Here is a 19,938-nt window from a genome sequence, read left to right as displayed (position 1 = left end):
TCATGAATATGCAGCAGGAGCGGCCCCGGCGGCCAATAGGGGCCGGGCGGGCTATGAATATGGGATGAGGCTGAGGCCGCGGCCCTTGTCATGCGGGCCCGGCAGGCGGCGGGAAGCGGCGGCGGCGGCGGCGGGGCGCGGGCCGCAAGATGGCGACCGCCATGTACCTGGAGCACTACCTGGACAGTGAGCGCGGGGCCCCGAGCGGGCGGGGCGGGGGGGCGGGCGGCGGCGGGGGAGGGGGGGCGAGGCGAGCGGCGGCCGGGGCGGGGGCGGCGGCGGGAATTAGAACTGCGCCACGGGCTGGGCGCGGGGGGGGCGGTGCCGCTGTGCGTCATCAGCCGTCGCCTCGCGTCATCACTGCGCGCCGGGGAGCGGGGCGGTGAGGCGATGGAGGGCTGCGGGGGTCCCGCCGGTGCCGCCTGCCCGGCCGCTCTGCGCCGCCCCCGGGCTGTCACACGCCGTCCGGGGCGCGGGGGCCGCGGGGCTCTGCGCTCCCGGCCGGCGGCTCCGGCCCTCGCGGCGCGGGCAGTCACACCGTGCGCGACCGGCTCGCTGAGAAGCAGCGGGAGCGACGCGGCTGCCGGGTGAGCGGCAGTGCCACGAAGGCCCGTGGGCGTACGCACGTGTACCTAAGCTTTCCTGACGTAAACGGACGGTTTACGGTACGTCAGACTAAGCGTGCGTTCAGGTGCTGGCGTCAAAGGCGGGACGGCTGCTACGAGGAGAACAGGCTGCGGTATTTCTTGGCCTTTGTGTTCCAGGTATCGAAAACCTGCCTTGTGAGCTGCAAAGGAACTTCCAGCTGATGCGGGAGTTGGATCAGAGAACAGAAGGTGTGTTCAGGTACTTCGGTAAGCGAAGGCTGACGGAGGGCCTCGGCCCGAAGGACGGGAAGAGCCCCGGGGAGACTTGGCTTTAGAGGACGTGTCTCCCCTCTACCGCTTTTCCTTTTCTCTGCCTGAGCGCTGTGCAGCTTTTGTTTCTTTTCTGTGAGGACTCCAGCTCACAGGACTGAGGGTTTTTTCAGCAGTTGCTTGTTAATTAGTAGCTGCGCAATCGCTGTACCTGATGGCCCCTTGGATGGCCTTACCTGCACGCGTTTCCGCATCTACTGAATTGTAGATTGCTGCGTGTCTTGCAAGACCGATATTTTTTTTTTTGAGGTTTGTGTTGGTATCTGGTTGCGCATTAGTGATTTTCAATTTGAACTATTAGAATGGTAAATGGCTGCGTAGCAAATATAATGTTCTGTGTGTGGGAACAGAGGCCAAAGTTGTGAACCCATCGGTTTAGTTTCTGGTCTTAACTGTGAGCCTCTGCTCTGAATTAACTGTAAAACACTTGAGAAATCGGAATCACACCACAAGTCTTGAAGAGTGAATACCTTTAAGTTAATTTTTTTTAAAAAAGGTAAATACATTAAGAGATCAGGGGAAGTCAGAAAACTGTCAGGAGAGGTCTTCTAAATACTGTAAAGAGATAGAAGAAAAAAATAATTGCTTTGGCAGACAGCTTTCTCACGTGTATATACTTTGCTTTTCAGATAAGAAAGCAGAAATTGACAGTCTTGCAGCAGAATACATTGAATCAGTGAAAAACATGTTACCCGAGGAGCGGGTGGAACACCTGAAGAAAATCCAGAGTGCCTACAACAAATGTAAAGAGTACAGTGATGATAAAGTCCAGCTGGCCATGCAGACATACGAGATGGTGAGGATCACAACCAGTGAGACTTCTGTTAAAAACGGTCATACTCTGGAATGGGGCTGCTGGTGGACACAGAAGATATTTCCACAGCGTCCGTTTTCCCTGATGTTTTTGTTTTGGGTTAAATATCTTACTGAAACAAATTCTTAGTTCTAAAGCGTACTTTTCCTACTGTTGTCCTCTGTTATGTTAGCAGGTTTTGTGTCAAGTAGGCTTCTCGTCTGGTGAAAGGTTAAATGAGTTTATCCCACTTGAGTACTTGGTAGTATTCTTCTGCTGTGTAATAATGCCAGCAGATTTATCCCACTCCCTTCTCCCCACCAGCTCCCCTGTCACCCGATAATTTATTTAGGGCTGGTCTTAGTCATAGACAATGGGTTTTTTTTTTTAGTCAATTTCATTACTGTATTGTGGAGGAATTGAGGGAAATCTGCTCAATTACCTCGGTTTCCAAGTGACAAAAGAAAGCAGACCTGTCAGCTCCACCATTCTGGTTGTATACTGGACACCAGACTTTCCTCAATCGACCTGGTGGGAAAATCTCATTTCTTAAGATGCAGCTTTCTGCTTTTCTCTTCTGCCTCTACTCCTGTGTGCGTTTAGCTGCCCCTTGAATAATTCTTATCTTTGTGTGTTTTATCCCATAGATAAAACTTGAGTGAAGGGAATCCTTTCGACTGTGCTTAGTATGTTTTGTCCAGCTTCTAGCGATGCTTTGGGTTCTGCTGCATCTGCAGCTGCAGTACGTTGTATTGCCATCAAAAAACTGCAGAAAAGTAGATTATTTCACAGGGATTGAAAAGCGTCCTAGATAACCACTAATTTGAAGGCTAGGTATTGCAGCAACGCAGTTTGGGGGTGGTGACTTAAAATACCTTTGCTGCATCTCTGTTCTGTAAGCCACGTTATTGCAGCCAGGGTAGCACAATGTACTTACTTAACATGTATTGACTTGATATTGGAGGTAGTTGGCAGAAGCCTGTATTACTAAATTTCTTTGAATAGCATGCCAGTGAAATGCCAGGAAAAACAGACTGATCTACTCAACACATTTCATGGACATGAGTTGAATAATGTATTTTGAAAATTGCAGGGAGAAAACAATTCTTTTTAATATCTCTTATTGTCTTGTTTTGTTCCACAAACCATCAGTCTGAGTTGCTTTGACTCTCCTTTATGCCACCTCCTTCCCCCTTTTCCTTCTTTTCTCTTTGCCTGTGTTGGGATTAGGTCCTCTTGCTTTTTTGTATTTTCCTTTGGCTTTTTCTCTCTGCTTTAATTCCCTTTGTGTGTACCATTTCCCTTTTTTCCAGTTTCATAGCCCTTTCATGCCTTGCTCTAAACTATTATACTGCTGTTCATGCCGATAACGGCCTTCCTGTTTTCGTTTGTGGATTTTTTTTCTTAATTCAGTTTGTGGTTTCCTCTTCTGTGCAGGTGGATAAGCATATCCGCCGGCTGGATGCAGACTTGGCGCGATTTGAAGCAGATCTGAAAGATAAACTGGAAGGCAGTGACTTTGAAAACCCTGGATCTCGAAGCCTAAAAAGTGCGTAAATTTAATATGTTTGACAGCCTTTCCCAGCACTGAGCGTATCTAACCAGAAAGGCTGAGATATAAAATAGGCTGTTATTTCTGGAGGAAGAAAAGAAGTCCACCATAGTGTACTTTTCTACTTGTTTTTAATGCTCTTCAAATATTTACAGTGTTCTGGTGGGCAATAAACAGATGAAGAAAAATCTAGTGCTGGGATCTAACTTACTGTCTCTGCTTGCCAGATCACCCTGAGGTGGCCAATGGTTACTGGTTGTAAGGAGGCCACTGGCCAAGGGGGAGCTTACTGTGACAAAACCGAACTGATTTTCTCACAGCTCTTGAGTGTAAAAGTTTTAGTTTCAGGCTTGATCTGTGACTGAGTAAGTTCTAAGATCTTTTTGAGGAGAGATTTCTGTTTTCCTCCCTTTACCAGAATTTGAATTGAATTAGGAGTTAAAGGAAGGTATCAGTTCCTGTAATGTATACTGGAAATCTCCTATGATTACAGTGAAACTTGGGCATGGTTAACAGCAGTACAGCTTTATGCCTTTGAATTGTGAAATAAGAGGTAAGATCAGGGATGTGGAGATAAAAGTTACGTTAGTTATTGAGTAACCAATTAACTGGCTGAGTGTTTAAAAATATACTGAGATTTTAAAAAAATATTACAGCATGTCTAATCAAATATGATGCTATTTATATCTTGTGCAACAATATGGGCTAACATTGTACCGCAATGATTTAGTTGCCAAAACTGTGAACGGAAGAGTTTGGTGCTCAGTTGTACTACTTGCCAATTTGGCATGTTTGTGGCATAAAAATGTATTTCTGTATTTCAGAAGCAGCATTCGTATTCAATTACACACAAAAGAAGGATTTCAAACCAATAAATACATCAAAAGAAAAAGATTGCGGATTTTTCTGGTATTCAAATAAATTGAAATGATGGGTTTTTTTCCTTTATAGAGGGACGAAGTCAGAAAGACAAAAGAGGCTCTCGCGGTCGAGGCAGGCGAACATCTGAAGAAGATACACCAAAGAAAAAGAAACTCAAAGGAGGGTAAGGCATACCCAGTCACAGCTCTGGTGACTTTGGCTTGACACTTCATGAATTTTCCGGAAGCTCACATTACCCTGTTTGACTCGTGTCTGGATGGTGAGCGGTGTTAGAGCGTTGTAGTCTTACTCCGTTTCATTAGTGTCCTGCTTAAGACAAGTCAGCTTTGTTAATTAACTCCTTGGTTGGCATGTGGAAATTCAGCATGCTTGGAATGCCCTCTGTCTGGAAGGACAAGATCAGCATCTCTGTTACTGTTGGCAAGCTGGGAGAAAATAGCTTTGTTTTTTGTCATGTGGCTATTTTTAACAGTTGCTTGTGGTCTTGATGGTAAAAAAAAAAAAAAGACTTGCCCATTGAGACAAAACCTGATGTTTTACTGCTGTTCTAGACATCTTGGAGAATTTTGGGGGTTGTTTTCAAACAGTCATGTCCTGAACAATCTTGAGTAATCTCATTTGGTTTTGTGAAGCAAGGAAGAAAGCATGTCCCCTCTCTATCATATGATTTATATTAGAGGGATGCTGTTAATTCTGATTTTTCAGTTGGCTAAATGGAGGGGCAGAAAAGAAAAAAATAGTTTCCACTGAGCGTTACTGACATGTCAACTTAATACATTCCTGTCAGAGCAAGGAGGTTCACTCATACCTGGCAAGGAGAAAAGAATATATATATTAAAACTGACGGGGGGGGGGGGGGGGGAAATCAGATTCTTCTGTCCGCAAGCAGAAGTGATCCGTATGTTAATTTTGCTCCTGTAGTCATGGCATCTATAAATCATTCTCTTAATCCCTTATAGTCAAGCTCATGTTTTGTGTTTGATCAAACTACATTGTGATTTTAATTATTGGATAATATGTGATAATGTAATCTAAACTCTGAAGTAAAGTCAGTGTGTTTTAGGGAAGATATTGTTAAAAACTAATTTTCCCGAGTGGGATTTAGATCTTGGAAACATGGTGTTGCCTACAACTGAAAAATGTTTTATCCTCAATCTGTCCTTGTCCACAGATCTGAGTTTGCTGATACCATCCTGTCGGTGCATCCCTCAGATGTCCTAGACATGCCGGTGGACCCCAACGAACCCACCTACTGCCTGTGTCACCAGGTGTCCTATGGAGAAATGATTGGCTGTGACAACCCAGATGTAAGCACTTGAGATGATATATTGTCAGATGTTCGCTACGTCACAACACTGCGAAATCCAGGGCGGGCGGGGGGGGGCGTGTGTACTTGCTCAATTCGATCATACAAAATGAAAGTAACATTGTGAAACGCTAAGCATCTCCTCTGTGGGTTTTTCCTTTCTGTTTTGCAGTGCCCAATTGAATGGTTCCACTTTGCTTGCGTAGACCTCACCACCAAACCAAAAGGGAAATGGTAAGTATGACAACATACAGCTTTTTGATTTTTATCAGGCTACAGTTTGCCTCAGCAAGAATCACAATAAGAATTAAAACCTTGTTGCGACCCCTTGTCACAGAGGAGCTTTGCTCTTGTCATCAGAGGGTTTGCATCCTATATGGCTTGGAATTGTGTTTGTGTGAAGGTAGAAGTGGAACCTTCTTCCTGAAGTCCACTTCCACGGGAGTCTCTAGATTCTGGTGGGAGCAAAACAAGGACCTGGGCATATGCAAAACTGCATGATAAACAGAGCAGTTTTTGATCTGAGGCTTGTGTAAACGTGTACATGTTACATCTCGGGTTTGCTGTATTGTCACGTAGTTGTGGCTGTGGTTAAAATTGAGAAGAGACATGTATTTATTTTTTTCACTTCTGGAAGCAAAGTTTGAAGACTGCTCTAGGTTTTGCTTATATATGTGTTCGTCTTGGAAAGAATCATAGGCTTGTTCTGTACTTAGTTTCTGTTTAATGGACTGCTCTCATCTAATTAATAAGATGCCTATCAGAAACAGGCTTAAGTGAAAGCGTACTGCAATTATTGGAGGGAGAGGAAGGAATGAGTTGGAGGAACATATCTTTGGCCTGTAGAGAAAGCTGGTGTGACAAACTTGGAGAAGTTACTTGGAGTAACTTCTAGGTGAACGAAATAAGGTGAATGACAGCTGTGAGGGGCTGATGAGCCCTGGAAGCCTCCTAGTGCTATCTGTTACTTCTGCCCACTCGAGTTGGTACTGTTCCTTTCCTATTTGCCCACGCTTCCTGCATGTCATGAAAATTGTTGCAGTTGCTTAAATTGGCTGCTTTTAAACCATGCTCCCACCCACTCATTCCCAAATAATAAAAAGAGTTCTTGGGCTATGTGTTGTTAACTTCAGGAACTAATTACTGCTTCTTTTTCCCTGTAGGTTTTGTCCTCGTTGTGTTCAGGAAAGAAAGAAAAAGAAGTAAGGAGTAGAGGGAAATGCATCCTCCGAGGCAAGAAGAATTTAATATATTCCTTCATTCATGTTGCAATATTATCTTTGATTTTTTTTTTTTAAACCTACCCTCCTTTTTCTGGTATGATATTTAATTGTCCAGTGGCCAGTTGTAATTCCTGTTCTTTCTTAAGAAAATTACTTTGGGAGGGAGTCCCAAATCCCATTGCCACAGGGATTTCATTTATGTTACACTTGCACAGCACTGAAATCAGTGTTGCTATGAAGTGCTAGGGCAGCCAGTAGCTGTAGTCTCTGCTAGTTTATAGGAGTCTGTGAAACCACGTAAGGCATTGCAGGAGACTCAGATACCTGTATCTTCAGCATGGTGCATCGCCATTATGGAAGTAGTTTAGGCCTGGAGCTTGGTGTGGCAGAGAAGAAGGAATTCTCTCCGATGTAGCCTGCATGAAAGAAGTAGACTCCGTTGTTTAGGTGTGAAGTCCATTTGTTGTGCAGTTTTGTAGTACGGAAGGGAAAGGGAAAGCTGGTTAACTGTTTCCAGTGTCCATTTCTGCAAAGGCAAGCGATGTGCTTAGCTTTGACAAGGTGGGGATGGGAGAGAGGTATGATCGTATCTTCTCTTTTGGGGACTTTCTTTTGTCTACCTTTGCACTGCGTTTATTTTACTTGATCTTGCCCCCGTTCACATGAACCTTAGCAGAAGCAAACCATTAGACTTTTCACCTCCTTCTAGAAAAGGTTTGTCTCTTTTGGGAGAAAACCTTTAAACAGCAAAGGAATTGTCCTGCAGTGTTTTGTAGTGACGGTAATATTGAGAGAGGGTGTTACCTTTCCTGGCTGTTTCCATTTCTCCGAAGATCCTTTTAGTACATTACTGTGAAGATGAATCCTACAGTATTCTTATAGAGATAGAAGGTCGGATTTATTCATAAAATAAGATGAAGGCCTGATTTTTGTTACTTGTCTTTGCCTGTATTGCACCTGGGTAAATCAGGAAAACAAGCTTTAAGAGGAGGCTCCATAAGGACAATGTGTATGTTCCTATGATGGAGCTACAAAGCTGAAAGGCTGGGGTGGGGGTGGGGTGTTGAATAGCATTTGCTATGAAGCACTGCTGTTGAAGAAGGCCATTCAGCAGGAATGTTTTAAAATGACTTCTTGTCTTTTTTAGTGGGGGCGCATTTGCGTGTTCTTGACTACTTTAAGCTGCCTTTCAGATTATGAATGTGAATCCTTGCTGTCATCACAGTGTCAGTTGCTGCAGCGGAAGGAAGAGAAGGAAATCAGGAGTAGGAAAACAAAAGTCTTTCTGTGTTTTCCTTGCTCTGAGTTATAGTGGATGCAGAAGTTGAGGGAAGAGCAGAGAGAACTCTTGTCTTCATCTATGTCTCCTGCATTGTGGGTCTTACCTGCCTACAATAAGAGATGTGGGGAAAGGTGGTTCTGCTGCCAGAGGGGGGAGAAAAAAAGCCCCGAACCAACCCCCACTGCAGTAGCACACACCAGAGTTCATGAACTTTGCTGTCTGATCCCTGATGGGTGTTGATGGCAGCTCTGTGCAGGGCTGTGTACTACTTTGCATACCATTGTGGAGGAGCTCTTGGTATAGAGTGCTGGAAAGGCATTAAGAGACTTCCAGATAAGCTTTTGTTCTGCTGTAAAAACAATCTGAATAAACAGTACAGAAGAAAAAAATACTTCTAGTCAGATTTTGGCACCTGTTTCCAAAAGAAAAGTCTTTTTTCCCCCTGTTACACTGACCCTCTTACTTATGTTTTGCAATGAAAGAAAGTAGAACACAGCTCTTGCCAATTTTCCTTCCCTGCTTTGCTCTGTTGGGCTTTGTAGATGCTGCACCTATGTCAAGACTGACATAGAAGAAACCTCTTGATACTGAGACAACTTTTCTGTTAACATTTTGATTTATTGCATCTGCTATGGAAAAAAAATACCTGTCTCCAGGGTCCTTTCATTTAAAGTGTGATGTTGCACGTGTCTTCGCAACATTGCATCACTCTGTATGTTGTGTATGAAGTTTCCACAGTTATGTTTACAAGACAACGCGCATTTGTCATTCTTGCCATTGTAATAGCACCCAGAAAGCACACAGACAAATTGAAAGGAGGTTGCTGGAGAGAAGGAGGAGGAAAAGCACAATCACACAAACCTGAACTTAGAAATTCAGTCAGCCCTCTTTTTCTTTCTGCCTCTCTTTTTTGAGAGTAAATTTAATCGTGATACCTCATGAGCCAGCCTGTAATTCAGTAACCAGTGAGTGAGACCTGTACCTCATTGACCTGCTACACTGGATTAATGCAGGAGTGTTACTGCATCCCGAAGGCTAGTGTTGATGCCGTTTCAGGCTTTATTTTTCCCTTCTGGTATTGTATACAACTTTTTTTTTTTCTTCCCCCCCCCCCCGGCTTTATTAGTTAGCGGTATCACCATAGATTAAGCATTTGATTTGAAACAATCTCGCAATTCCACTGCGCCTCTCTGGAGGTCTTGCTGGAAACATGCCCTTACGGAAGTGCACAGCTACGGATGAATAGGCACGAAGCTGACCACCCTCAGCTCAGAAAAGATGGTCAGGTAGTACAGCAACATGCATTTTGTTAACAAGTGCTTTCTGGGGCTCAGCAGAGCAGACTTTTTCCATTTTAACCAGCAAAGCAAAAAGAAAAATAAACTCTAGAAGTTAGCATCAGCCCTCAAAAGGAAAGAGACTTTGCTAGGAATCGTGAACAGTGTGAGGTACAACATACTCCTCCTCTTCACGATGCAACATCTCTAATGTGTCAGAACATCTGACGTCTGATACCAGCAATAAACTGTCCCACTTGGAACATATCAGCGTGGGGGCTCTGAGGGGCTGCGGAGCACCTCTTGGCTGCTTGCACCTGGCTTTAGAGATTTTTTGGGGTTTTTTTTTAAACTCCTTATAGACAGAAATACCAGTAGCCTTCATTTTTGCTTACTAAAGGATTTAAATCTTTCTCCTGAATTTTGAATGTATGGCGATAAATATCCTTTTCTGGAGAAGGGCGCACAAGACTGTGACACGTAAAGGAATGTTCCACTAACGATTGTCCAAACACCCGAAGGCCCTGCGGGGTTCAGCTTTATTGCAGCTCGTCCAAACCGGAGGTGAAATGACTTTAACCCAATCGTACTATTTTTTAAAAGAGTTAGATCTATGTTCCCTTTGTAAATGGAAGAGAATATAAATCTTTTTATTAAAAAAAAAAAAAGGAATGTAAAGTAAAAATGTATATCTGTATTTTTGGATCATGTAATAGATAATGGATATATTGTTATAAATAAAGTATTTTTGGGAACAGAGCCGTGCCAGAGTGTGTCGGGGCGGCGGCGGAGCGCTTGCGGGGGGGGGCGTCCCCCTCCGGGGGCGGGGCCTCCCGCCGCCAGGGGGCGCTGCCGCCCGCCTGTGCCGGGTGCGTGCGCGGTGGCAGCGTCACCCGCGGCCTGGCCGCCTCAGGGGGCGCGGGCCCGCGTCCGGCCGTGCCTCGCCGCCGCCCGGCTCCCCTCGCTGCCTGCACCGGGGCGGGCCTGAAGCTGCCGGGCCCAGAAGCGGGGGCGGGTTTACCCCGTCCCGTCCCGAGGGGTGTGTGAGGCTGTCGTGTCCCAGCTGGGGTTCGGCGGGTGGTTGGTGACAGCAGAAGGAGAGCTTCTGCCTGAGCTGTGCGATGGGTATCTGCGGTGGCGCCTGGCCGGGGGGTTGTCACGCATGGAGGGGCCTGTTCCCACCTCCTCACAAACCGGGAGAGCGCCTAAGTTGTTTCCCCTAGGAGAGGAACACCCAGAGCCGGGGCAGAGAGGAGGGGAGCTTGCACCTGAGGTCGGCCTCTGCTTTCCAGGGTGATCATGGGGATTTCCTCTGCGGTCCCCTGCTGCTCTGTGTGGAGTTGCTGGACTCGGCTAAGATGGCTGACAAGCTTCCACAGGAGGCTCTTGGCACAGCAGAGTGTGACTTCTGTCTTGGGGACGCTTCAGCAGAGGAAACGGCCAGGTACACCCACGAACGTGGTTTCTATGCCATGGGGCATGAGGCCTCGGGGCCGGAGAGCGCTCCACACAGCCTCCTCCAGCTTGCAGGAGGTCATGCTGACTAGCGAGCGTTACAGAGTGCAGCGGCTGCCCTTCTCCCGTGTGTCTGACAGCGACGTGGCTTTCTTTGAGCGCATTATGCCAGGCAGAGTCATCACAAATCCAGAGGAATTGAAACCATTTAATGTGGACTGGCTTAAATCAGTCCGAGGTAAGTGAGGTTGTTTATTTTTCAGTTTTGGTAAAGCCTCCTCTCTGCTTCCGTTAAGGTACGAGAATGAAAAGTCTGCCAAAGAAAATCTCATCTTTGTTTATAGCAGACCACGTCTTTCTTTACAGACCAGGCAAAATGAGTTTTCCTCACAGGAAATATTCCTTTGAGAGTTACCTAATTTCTGGTAATCTTTCAGGCTTTCATTAACAAAAAAATCTAAGCCCTGTTAACTTACTAATTTTTTCCTGAAACAAATTGGTTAACAGTTCCTGAAGTTTTGGATTAACCTCAGAAAACAAGTGGTGTGAATTTTCTGTTACTTTTGTCAAAGACTTCATGAGAATATTAAACAATTCCCATTGCCCCCACTGGCAGCCAAGTCTACATATACAGACAAAGCTTTTACAGTGCTTTAAGGGAAAGCCCGCTATGGAAAATGTTTGTTTTAAAAGTGATTAAAATGACTCTGCCTCACAGTGGAGGGAGTGTTGTTATTTCAGACATCACATTTTGCCACCTTTTTCTTTCTGACCTCTGTAGAGCCCACAACTTGCCTTGAGAGTCCCTTGCTTTCATTGCAGGCTGTAGCAAGCTGATGTTGAAGCCACAGACAACAGCAGAGGTGTCTCAGGCTCTCAGGTAACGTGCTCCTTTTCTGCTGGATTTTGTGATGAGGAAACTCAGGTGATGAGAAGATTCAGGTTTAGCCTGAGAGGGCCCAGCAGGTGAAGGGGAACTTCTAGATGTCCAGGCACTAATTGCTCAGCCATTGGATTTATTGAAGCTGTTTTCTTCTTGACTGCATGTCTTCTGGTTGAGCTCTGGTGAATTCAGCTCTCCCTTCTGCTCTTTATATCCCCACTGCCCTTGGGCTGCCCACTGTTTCCTGACGTACCTTTTGTTCCAGCTGCTCACAGGGCGGGAGACAGTGCATGCTGTCGCGAGTCTGGGGCTGTGCATGTGCTGGTGGGTATGCATGTGCAGTGTCGCTCATCTAAAAAAACTACAGGTTCCTGATTAGGAATGTTTTCACATAGGGAGCTGAAATTTTTCAAGGCAGAAAGGGGCTTGAACCTGTGCCTTGTATTTCCCAGGCCCAGTGCTCTCCCTGACGCTCAGCTTTTCTGGGGTTATGGTGTCATGTCCATATTGGGCAGAAACAAAGGCCAAACTTTCATTTGTTTTACAAAATAAAATTAATCTTTCCTGGCCAGATGTCCTTGCAAAGAAAGGCTAAGTGGGCAGCAGCAGACTTCCCAAATCAATGTTGATGGCTTTGAGTAGAAGGGTCCTAAGAGTGCTTAGTGTGGAGGAGAGAAATGGTGGGGAGAGATTAGCAAGTGGATTTAGTATTGATGACTTTTCTGCTCTACTAAGTTGTCAAAATTAGACACTGTACCAGTGCTCAAGAGGAGCAGTTGTGTTGAATGATTCAGGAGGGTCCATCTGAAAAGGTAAAGAAGGTTAGGCCTGAATCAGGCAGTTTGAGGAGCTAATGTTTTGTCCACTAAATCAGTAAGAACACCCCTGGTTTGCTCGTGTGAGCACAGCTCCAGTTGGGCGTCAGTATGCAGGATCACTGTTTGGCTGAAGAGCTAAAAGCTGCGTGAACCCACTCCTAGCTCTGTTAAAACAGACATATAGAGCACAGTAAAGTCAGGGCTTCTGAAGTAACTGCTGGTGCAGTGGGCCTTTGTGCCATCCGTTGTGCAAGAACTTGTGTGAGTTTGGAGAGGATGTGATGGGTGGTGCTTTGCAGGGATATGGCAGGCTGGAAGGTGAAGTGGCTGAGGCATAGATGCACACGCTTCATTGCCTACAGGGCATTAATGTAAACAGAGTGAGCAGTGATTTCCAGGCAGATGTTGCATGGCAAATCTGTAGATGTGCGCAGGGGTAACCCCACGTGTTTGTTCCTTTGCTCAGTGCTGGGTGAGTTTAGTGAGGAGTTGCGCTTTCTCACTTCTGCAGTGAAACTGTCCCTTTGTATCAATTTAATCTTTAGGCTAAATGCTGCTTAATTTTAAGGAGCGTTGAGCACTCGTGCAACAGTAGACGTTCATGTGGAAGTGAAATTCTTCTGATAGACTGGATTATGGCCTTAAAATGCATAAGGCTTCAGAAACCTTCTTCCTTTCAGGTACTGCTATGAGAGGAACCTGGCAGTGAACCCACAGGGGGGTAACACAGGCCTTGTTGGGGGCAGCGTTCCTGTCTTTGATGAGATCATTCTCTCCACTGTTCTCATGAACAGGATCATCAGCTTTGACAAGGTGTCTGGTAAGTATTGTAGAGATGTGAGGCGCAGAAATGAGCCCCAGGCCCTCAACCAGCCATTTTCCTGGGAGACAATAGCTGCAGGATCAGCAAGGTTCAGCCCAGCAGCGTCATAAGGGGTGTCACAGGTTTGTTCCATCCAGTCTCCTGCTGCTGATGTAATGCTTAGGTTATAATAGTAGCAGATGTAAAAATACATCTGGTGGCAGAAAGAGGAAGAGAAGAGAGAAGAGAAGAGAGAAGAGAAGAGAAGAGAAGAGAAGAGAAGAGAAGAGAAGAGAAGAGAAGAGAAGAGAAGAGAAGAGAAGAGAAGAGAAGAGAAGAGAAGAGAAGAGAAGAGAAGAGAAGAGAAGAGAAGAGAAGAGAAGAGAAAACATGGACATCCTATTACCTCTGTATAAATCTAGATGAGAAACCCAGCAGGTGGAGCAGAATGACAGTGTTGAAGAAGGCATGTGGTAACTACACTAGCAGAGGGAAGGGAGGGATGGGGAAAACTTACAGGTTGTTTGGATTTGGAGAGTTAGGAAGCAGGCTGGTTTGAGTATTTCAGTTCTTAAAACACAGAAAGAGAGAGAACAACAGGAAGAGATATACTTAATCTCATTGTGTTTTACCAGTCCAGAGTTGTGGATGACCAGATGTTAAGACAATGGCAAAGCTCCCCTTGGCTTGAGGAGGGGTTGGACAATGCCTTGTAGCATGCATGGATGAATTCTGCATTTAAATTGAACCCCAGGAAGTTTTGGAGGAAGAGGTGGTTGCATCCACTTGTACTTATCCCGCCTCTTTAGGAGGCACCTTCTTCTTGGGCATCAGCCTGTAGCAGCACATTTATGTTTCAGGAATCCTTGTGTGCCAAGCTGGCTGCATCTTGGAGAAACTCAACGAGTACTTGGAGGAGCAGGGGTTTATCATGCCACTTGACTTGGGAGCGAAAGGTAGCTGTCACATCGGTGGTAACGTGGCCACAAATGCTGGAGGCTTACGGCTCTTGAGATACGGCTCTCTCCGAGGGACAGTGCTGGGACTGGAAGTGGTAAGGCGAGTACCTGGCAGTTCCCTTCTGTGTTTGAACCTCTACTTCTTACCCTGTTCCCTGCTGTTCTAGCCCTTAGCTACCCATTATGCAGACAAGTTTCTCTGCAGGCTTCCACTCTTCGCTTTTCCTTGTATGACTCTTTTGAGAAGGGGCAACAAGTGTCTTCATGTGTGTAGTGTGTTACTGCTACCACAGTTTGCAGCTTCCACCTCTGTCCTTACTGATGGGAGTGGTATTAGGTGGTTTTCTAATCCGGATAAGAAGGTAGGGAGACATTTGGTGATCCCAAGTTGCCTCTATGAGGTTGGTTCCTCTGTGGAGTGGTGGGTCTCTGGAACGCTCTGCTAAATCCATCCTATGGCACTCTTCTAGCAGCTGCTCACTCAACTTTTAATAGAGCCGTCTGCTTTGGATTTGTTTGGCTGATGGCTTTCTCCTAGACTCTTTCCTGTTCTTCAGCCTGCTTCTGCCCTACAGGCCTGTGCTTTTGTGTGTAAAGACTGTGATTAGTGGTTCTAAAAAAGATTTGGAGCGTGGGAGCAGAGAGTTGATAGGAAATAAATTGGGTAGGTAACAAAAGCCTGGTTTGGTTTTATTGTGTAGGCCCAGAAAGGAGAGCCTTTGTCTCTCAGGTTAGTCCCTCTAGCATCAAAATAGCCTTTAGTAGCATGTCTTAGAGACATTCAGCCTTGATTTAAGGCTCAAGTGGTGGAGGGCTTACTTCATTCTGGTTAACTATGTTCACTGTTTCAAATAGTGTTCCTTGTTTCTGTTGAATAATGGGAGCTAGGGCTGCAAAGAATGGCTGATCTTGTCCACCACTGGTAAGAAAAGCAGAGCAAACTCGATCTTCTGTTATTACTTGTCCTGCTGGAACATGTGCAAAGAGCACCGCAAAATAAGAAGGAGAAGAGTTTGGGGGAAGACTCAGGTAGGATATAGAGGGGAGGAAGAGCTGGGAATGGAGGAGCAGTGACGAGACTGTGGGAACGGGTTGCTGCTGTTGTCCACTGCTCAAGGCTAGTGGCAGCTTTTCATCAGCTTGGTAGTAGACGAGCTTATGACTGCAGATTTCTATGTAGGTGCTTGACTGGGTCTCCGTATTCCCACAGGTGCTGGCTGACGGCTCAGCTCTGGATTGCTTGGCTTCTCTGCGCAAAGATAACACTGGCTATGATTTGAAGCAGCTTTTCATTGGATCTGAGGGGACCTTGGGAGTTATCACTGCTGTCTCCATACTCTGTCCTCAGAAACCGAAGGCTGTGAATCTGGCATTCCTAGGTAGGAGCTGATATTAATAATTGCACACCCTAATTCAGAGACTGGGAAGGGAATAGGAATGGAGAAAAGAAAGCATTGATTAGCCTGCTGTGCTAGACTACCAGCATCAGCTTGTTTCTGAGAAACAATATGGTGCTGTATGTTAAAATACCTGTGCAGATATTTTATATCTGTGGTGTAAATGTGTAAAATACCTACAAGGGCCGGTTTCTCTCCAAGGGAAGGGCAGCCAGGAGCTTAGCAGGTTGAAGAGGCAGGCAGGACAGTGCCCTCACTGAGAAGGGCCCGGTCTGACAGTACCCGAGCAAGGTGAGCAGGGCAAGTCTGGTGACAGTAGGCAGAGGCAGCCGCAATCCAGCGGTCACAGGGTGAGTCCATAGTGACAAGGCAAGGCTGGGAAGTCAAGTCTGCAGGTCAGGGTCTGGATCAGAATGGTACATGGCCAGGCACAGCTACTTAAAAGCTGCTTCTGAGTGAGCCTCAGGAGGGGTGTCCCTGCTGAGGCTTTTTAACAGAGTTGTTTGTGGGGAGCCTTCACTGAGACTGTTTGGGTTTTGGTTTTTTTTTCTCTAAAACCTCCAAGGCCAGCAGGGGCTTCTCAGACAGCTTGCTTGTATCAGATGTGGCCTTCAGAGCAGAGACCTAAACTCCTAGGAGAGGATGAGTAGACCGCAAGTGCTGACAGACCTGTGGAATATTTGCAGTGGACCCCAGAATTTGCCTGGACTCTCACAGTAGCCTTTAAATTTCTCTTGGGTTGCCTTCTTGCCTGTGCTGAGAACTGAGGGTGGGGCAGACGTTTTCGCATGAACTGTCCTAGAGTGTTCAAGATGTCCTTGCCACGGCAAAGACTAATTGCTATATCCTCCTGCTGTTCTGCTCTGAAACGTTTCCCAGCTAAAACCGTTACAGGAACTGCTGATCTAAACCCACACAGGGTAGCAGTTTACATTTCCTAGAAATGGGAAAGATGACTTGAAGCCTGATAGACTTTTAAGAAGTTTTTACAAGGTTTTGGGGTGCTGTGTTTTGTTCCTGATTCCTCTCTGTGTTCTGTCTGAAGGGTGTCAGAGTTTCACTAAGGTTCTGGGAACATTTACAACCTGCAGAGCCATGCTGGGAGAGATCCTGTCTGCCTATGAGTTCATGGATGAGAAGTGCATGGAATTGGTTGAGAGACATCTCAAGCTGTCCAGCCCAGTGACGGGTACCAGTGTCATTTGTGCTGTAGAAAGAGGCATTGTACTGCTTGGGGATTTTTAGCCTAGTTTTGTATACATATGTATATATGTCAGTAAGCATGTGGGCGTCCCTCATAATTTTTGTATTCCCAGTATTCAATTCCCAATATTCAATTCCAAACACATTTGGTGGAAATCTTTAACGATAAGACATTTTACTTCTACTTGTTCCCACAAAACTGCTAGTTTTCTGAAAAGTGGTAGCTAGGTAAAGGGTAGAGGATGTAAGTGAAGTGCCCTACAGATAAAAGATTGCTACTTGAGCTGCCCTTCCGTGTGGCACCAGAGAATCTGGGCAGTAGAGTGACCTCATGAAATGTGCCAAGCTTGGGAGAAGTTCCAGAATCTGCACTAAATTCCTGTGCTTTTATCCCAGAGCATCTGCTTATTCTGTCCTCCCTCACTTTCAGGCAGCCCTTTTTATGTTTTAATTGAAACTTCGGGCTCCAGCTCGACCCATGATGAAGAAAAACTGAACAACTTCCTAGAACAGGCCATGAGTTCTGGTTTGGTCACTGATGGAACTGTGGCAACGGATGATAAGAAAATAAAGGCAAGTCATCGTTTCCTCTTGCGCAAATCTCTTTGAGATGATTCTGTACTTGGATTTTTATGTTTAATAGGGAAATGTTCGGACTGTTGTTTGGTATAAATGTCCCTGAGTGATCTGGTAGCTTATTTGGCATATTGAATAAGAATGCTAAAAGAGAATACTTACCACTGGTGATTCTTCTGAGAAAGCCTGAGTATTTGGGGTTTCAGTGGGTGTTTTCTCTTTTAAAAAGATCAGAATAATGTATTACATCTTTCAGTGGTTGCTGGGGTAGGACCCAAACTGCCTGAAAAGTATCGAAACCAGAAGCTGAGTTGTCAGCGAGGCCAGGAGTGAGCAAAGTCCTGTAGGCCAGCATGACAGTCTGTTAGAGCCAGAGACTGTGGTCCCCGGGAACAAGACGAACACATAGTGTCTCAGTGAGGAGGAGAGTGATTTGTGTCTGCCTGGTGAACATGAGTCTTTTACACTGACCCATGTTTCTTCCAGTCCCAGTTCCCAAACCGACCCTTGCAGTACTAAACTGGAGGAGGCACGTCCCCACTTCTTGGGAAACCCAGAACAGCTTTGGAGAGAATGCCCATGGCTGTGTTCTTTGCATCTGGGGTTCTGTCAAGCTTGAAGAGTTGCTCTGTCACTTTACTGTACCATGCTGCCAAGAAAGCGTTATTACTGGCTTCCAAGAGGCAGAGGATATCGAGCGAAATCAGAAGTTGATGTTATATGCAAAGAATCTAGGCTCTTTTTCCCTCCATGCCACAAAGCATGGAACCCAAGAGGTACTTGGTTTATTTGGATTTTTTTGACCTTTGATTCATCAGATGCTGTGGAGCCTGCGGGAGAGGATCACAGAGGCCCTCACTCACGATGGCTATGTCTACAAATATGACATCTCTCTCCCTGTGGGAAAGCTGTACGATCTCGTGACTGACACGAGGGCTCGGCTGGGCTGGAGTGCCAAAAACGTGGTGGGCTACGGCCACTTGGGTAAGTGTAGATGCTGGGAAAGGAGGTTATGGCTCTTCCGTGCTCCAGGTTTTGCTATGCAGCTTCCTGGTAGTTTTAAAGGTTGTTTTTAGATTAGTGAAAGGCATAGACTAAATAGCTGAGAGCTGTCAGAAGAGGAGGATACACAAGGATCTTTGTGTTTGAATTTCATTGCTTTTAGACTGTATTCCATATAGTAATGGCAGGTTGCTAGCCAGCCAGCCACTGAACTGGTCATTTGTATCTTCTTGCTCTGTACTTTCTTTTTAAATATGTAGGTTGTTTAATTGGACCATCAATTTGATTAATGTACTTAGACACATTTGGTAGATAAACACTTTCTTGTCCGAAGTGATTAGTCATATTGGAAATCAATTATGTCTGAGCCATTAACCCTCCAAAAGAGAGTGATAAAAGTAAGGCACAGAAAGGCCAGTACATTTGTCAGAATGCTTTGAAACTAATTTGATTTTACATACAGTTAAATTGGTAGCTTAGCAGAGCTGTTCTGTTAAAAAAAAAAAAAAGAACAGAACACTCTTCAGCACGCTCGATTTGAGATTGTTGGACATGGAAAGCCAAGTCTGCGTAACAAAGGCTGCCTCTGGTAGCTCTTGGTATTGAGGATTAAGCTGTGTACTGTGAGGGTTTGCAGGAAGAGGTACTGGAGTGAGAATGAGTAAGTTGTGTTTACCTTTGTGTGTTTTGTCTTCTGAATACCCAGCAAGCGTATGCTTAATCAAATACCATCACACGCAAGTGGAAAAAGGAGAATATGTTCTGCTTGCTTTGTTTCTGTTGACACAGTGCCAAAGTGCATTTAGAACATTGCACAAACATAATAGGGAGAGAGGAAGTGATGAAGGGCTTTATTAAAATCTAACGATCATTATGAAATACCATTGGGGAAGTCTTTGGCATGCCATCTTGGTAATGGGTCAATAATTAATGCAGCATGGTTGTTTGAATTTTAAAATCAAAACAGTGGAAATTTCAAAATAGCTTAACTCAGGACACTTCCCCAAATACTGTACTACAAGCATGGAAAAAGAAAGATCCTATTTGAATTATTTGTACATGGAGAGGCCTGATGTTTGTAGAAGGACAGTGAATTTGTCCTTTTTCACATAGTTTGGAGACTAACAAAGGCACTGTTGTTTGAGTACGTGGAGGAGACAGTAACGAGTCTCCATTGCAGGGTCACTGAGTTTTTCTTACAGACCCACCTCTGCAATGTTTTCTTCCAGGAGACGGAAACTTGCACTTGAACATCACGGCAGAGTCCTATAGCCATTCCCTGCTGGATGCCATTGAGCCATTTGTGTATGAGTGGACTGCAAGATACAATGGCAGTATCAGTGCAGAGCACGGACTGGGCTTCAAGAAAAAGCAGTTCATTCAGTACAGCAAACCCAATGAGGCAGTCTTTCTAATGCAGCGTTTCAAAGCCATGTTAGACCCCAAAGGGATCCTCAATCCATACAAGACGCTGCCCTCCGGTTCCTGAGAGCAACGTGCACTGAGAAGCAAGCAGATACCATCATGCAAGGATGGCATCTCTAGCTCGGCCACTGAACTTTAGCTGTAAACAAATTGATGGATCAAACAAGCATGTGGAATGCTCCTTGT

General features: G+C 45.4%; 2 protein-coding genes across 6 annotated transcripts; both read left to right on the top strand.

The window, feature by feature from the left end:
* The first annotated feature begins 12 nt into the window (after window positions 1-12).
* ING5 (inhibitor of growth family member 5) lies at window positions 13-9,989 on the top strand. Of its 4 annotated transcripts, none has more exons than XM_087738442.1 (9): window positions 13-186; window positions 765-836; window positions 1,547-1,713; window positions 3,148-3,259; window positions 4,214-4,307; window positions 5,316-5,451; window positions 5,623-5,684; window positions 6,614-6,683; window positions 9,693-9,989. In XM_087738442.1, the coding sequence occupies exons 1-8, from the start codon at window positions 150-152 to the stop codon at window positions 6,654-6,656; spliced, it is 723 nt and encodes a 240-aa protein (XP_087594568.1). In that variant the 5' UTR covers window positions 13-149; the 3' UTR covers window positions 6,657-6,683; window positions 9,693-9,989. The 4 variants fall into 4 exon arrangements, with proteins under 4 accessions (XP_087594568.1, XP_087594567.1, XP_087594566.1 ...); XM_087738441.1 differs by having other exon boundaries at window positions 7,821-9,989; XM_087738440.1 differs by having other exon boundaries at window positions 6,614-9,989.
* D2HGDH (D-2-hydroxyglutarate dehydrogenase) lies at window positions 5,623-19,919 on the top strand. 2 transcript variants are annotated; one of them, XM_009462835.2, is made up of 11 exons: window positions 5,623-5,684; window positions 6,614-6,683; window positions 10,525-10,925; window positions 11,510-11,567; window positions 13,069-13,208; window positions 14,051-14,244; window positions 15,360-15,528; window positions 16,592-16,735; window positions 17,180-17,322; window positions 18,144-18,309; window positions 19,557-19,919. In XM_009462835.2, the coding sequence occupies exons 2-11, from the start codon at window positions 6,670-6,672 to the stop codon at window positions 19,814-19,816; spliced, it is 1,689 nt and encodes a 562-aa protein (XP_009461110.2). In that variant the 5' UTR covers window positions 5,623-5,684; window positions 6,614-6,669; the 3' UTR covers window positions 19,817-19,919. The 2 variants fall into 2 exon arrangements, with proteins under 2 accessions (XP_009461110.2, XP_087594540.1); XM_087738414.1 differs by lacking the exons at window positions 5,623-5,684; window positions 6,614-6,683 and having other exon boundaries at window positions 10,790-10,925; window positions 11,469-11,567.
* The last annotated feature ends 19 nt before the right edge of the window (window positions 19,920-19,938 follow it).

Source organism: Nipponia nippon, unplaced genomic scaffold (assembly GCF_047370975.1).
Source record: "Nipponia nippon isolate SJK-2023a ecotype South Korea unplaced genomic scaffold, ASM4737097v1 scaffold_7, whole genome shotgun sequence".
NCBI classification, from domain to species: domain Eukaryota; kingdom Metazoa; phylum Chordata; class Aves; order Pelecaniformes; family Threskiornithidae; genus Nipponia; species Nipponia nippon.
This window is presented reverse-complemented; position numbering and strand designations above follow the sequence as displayed.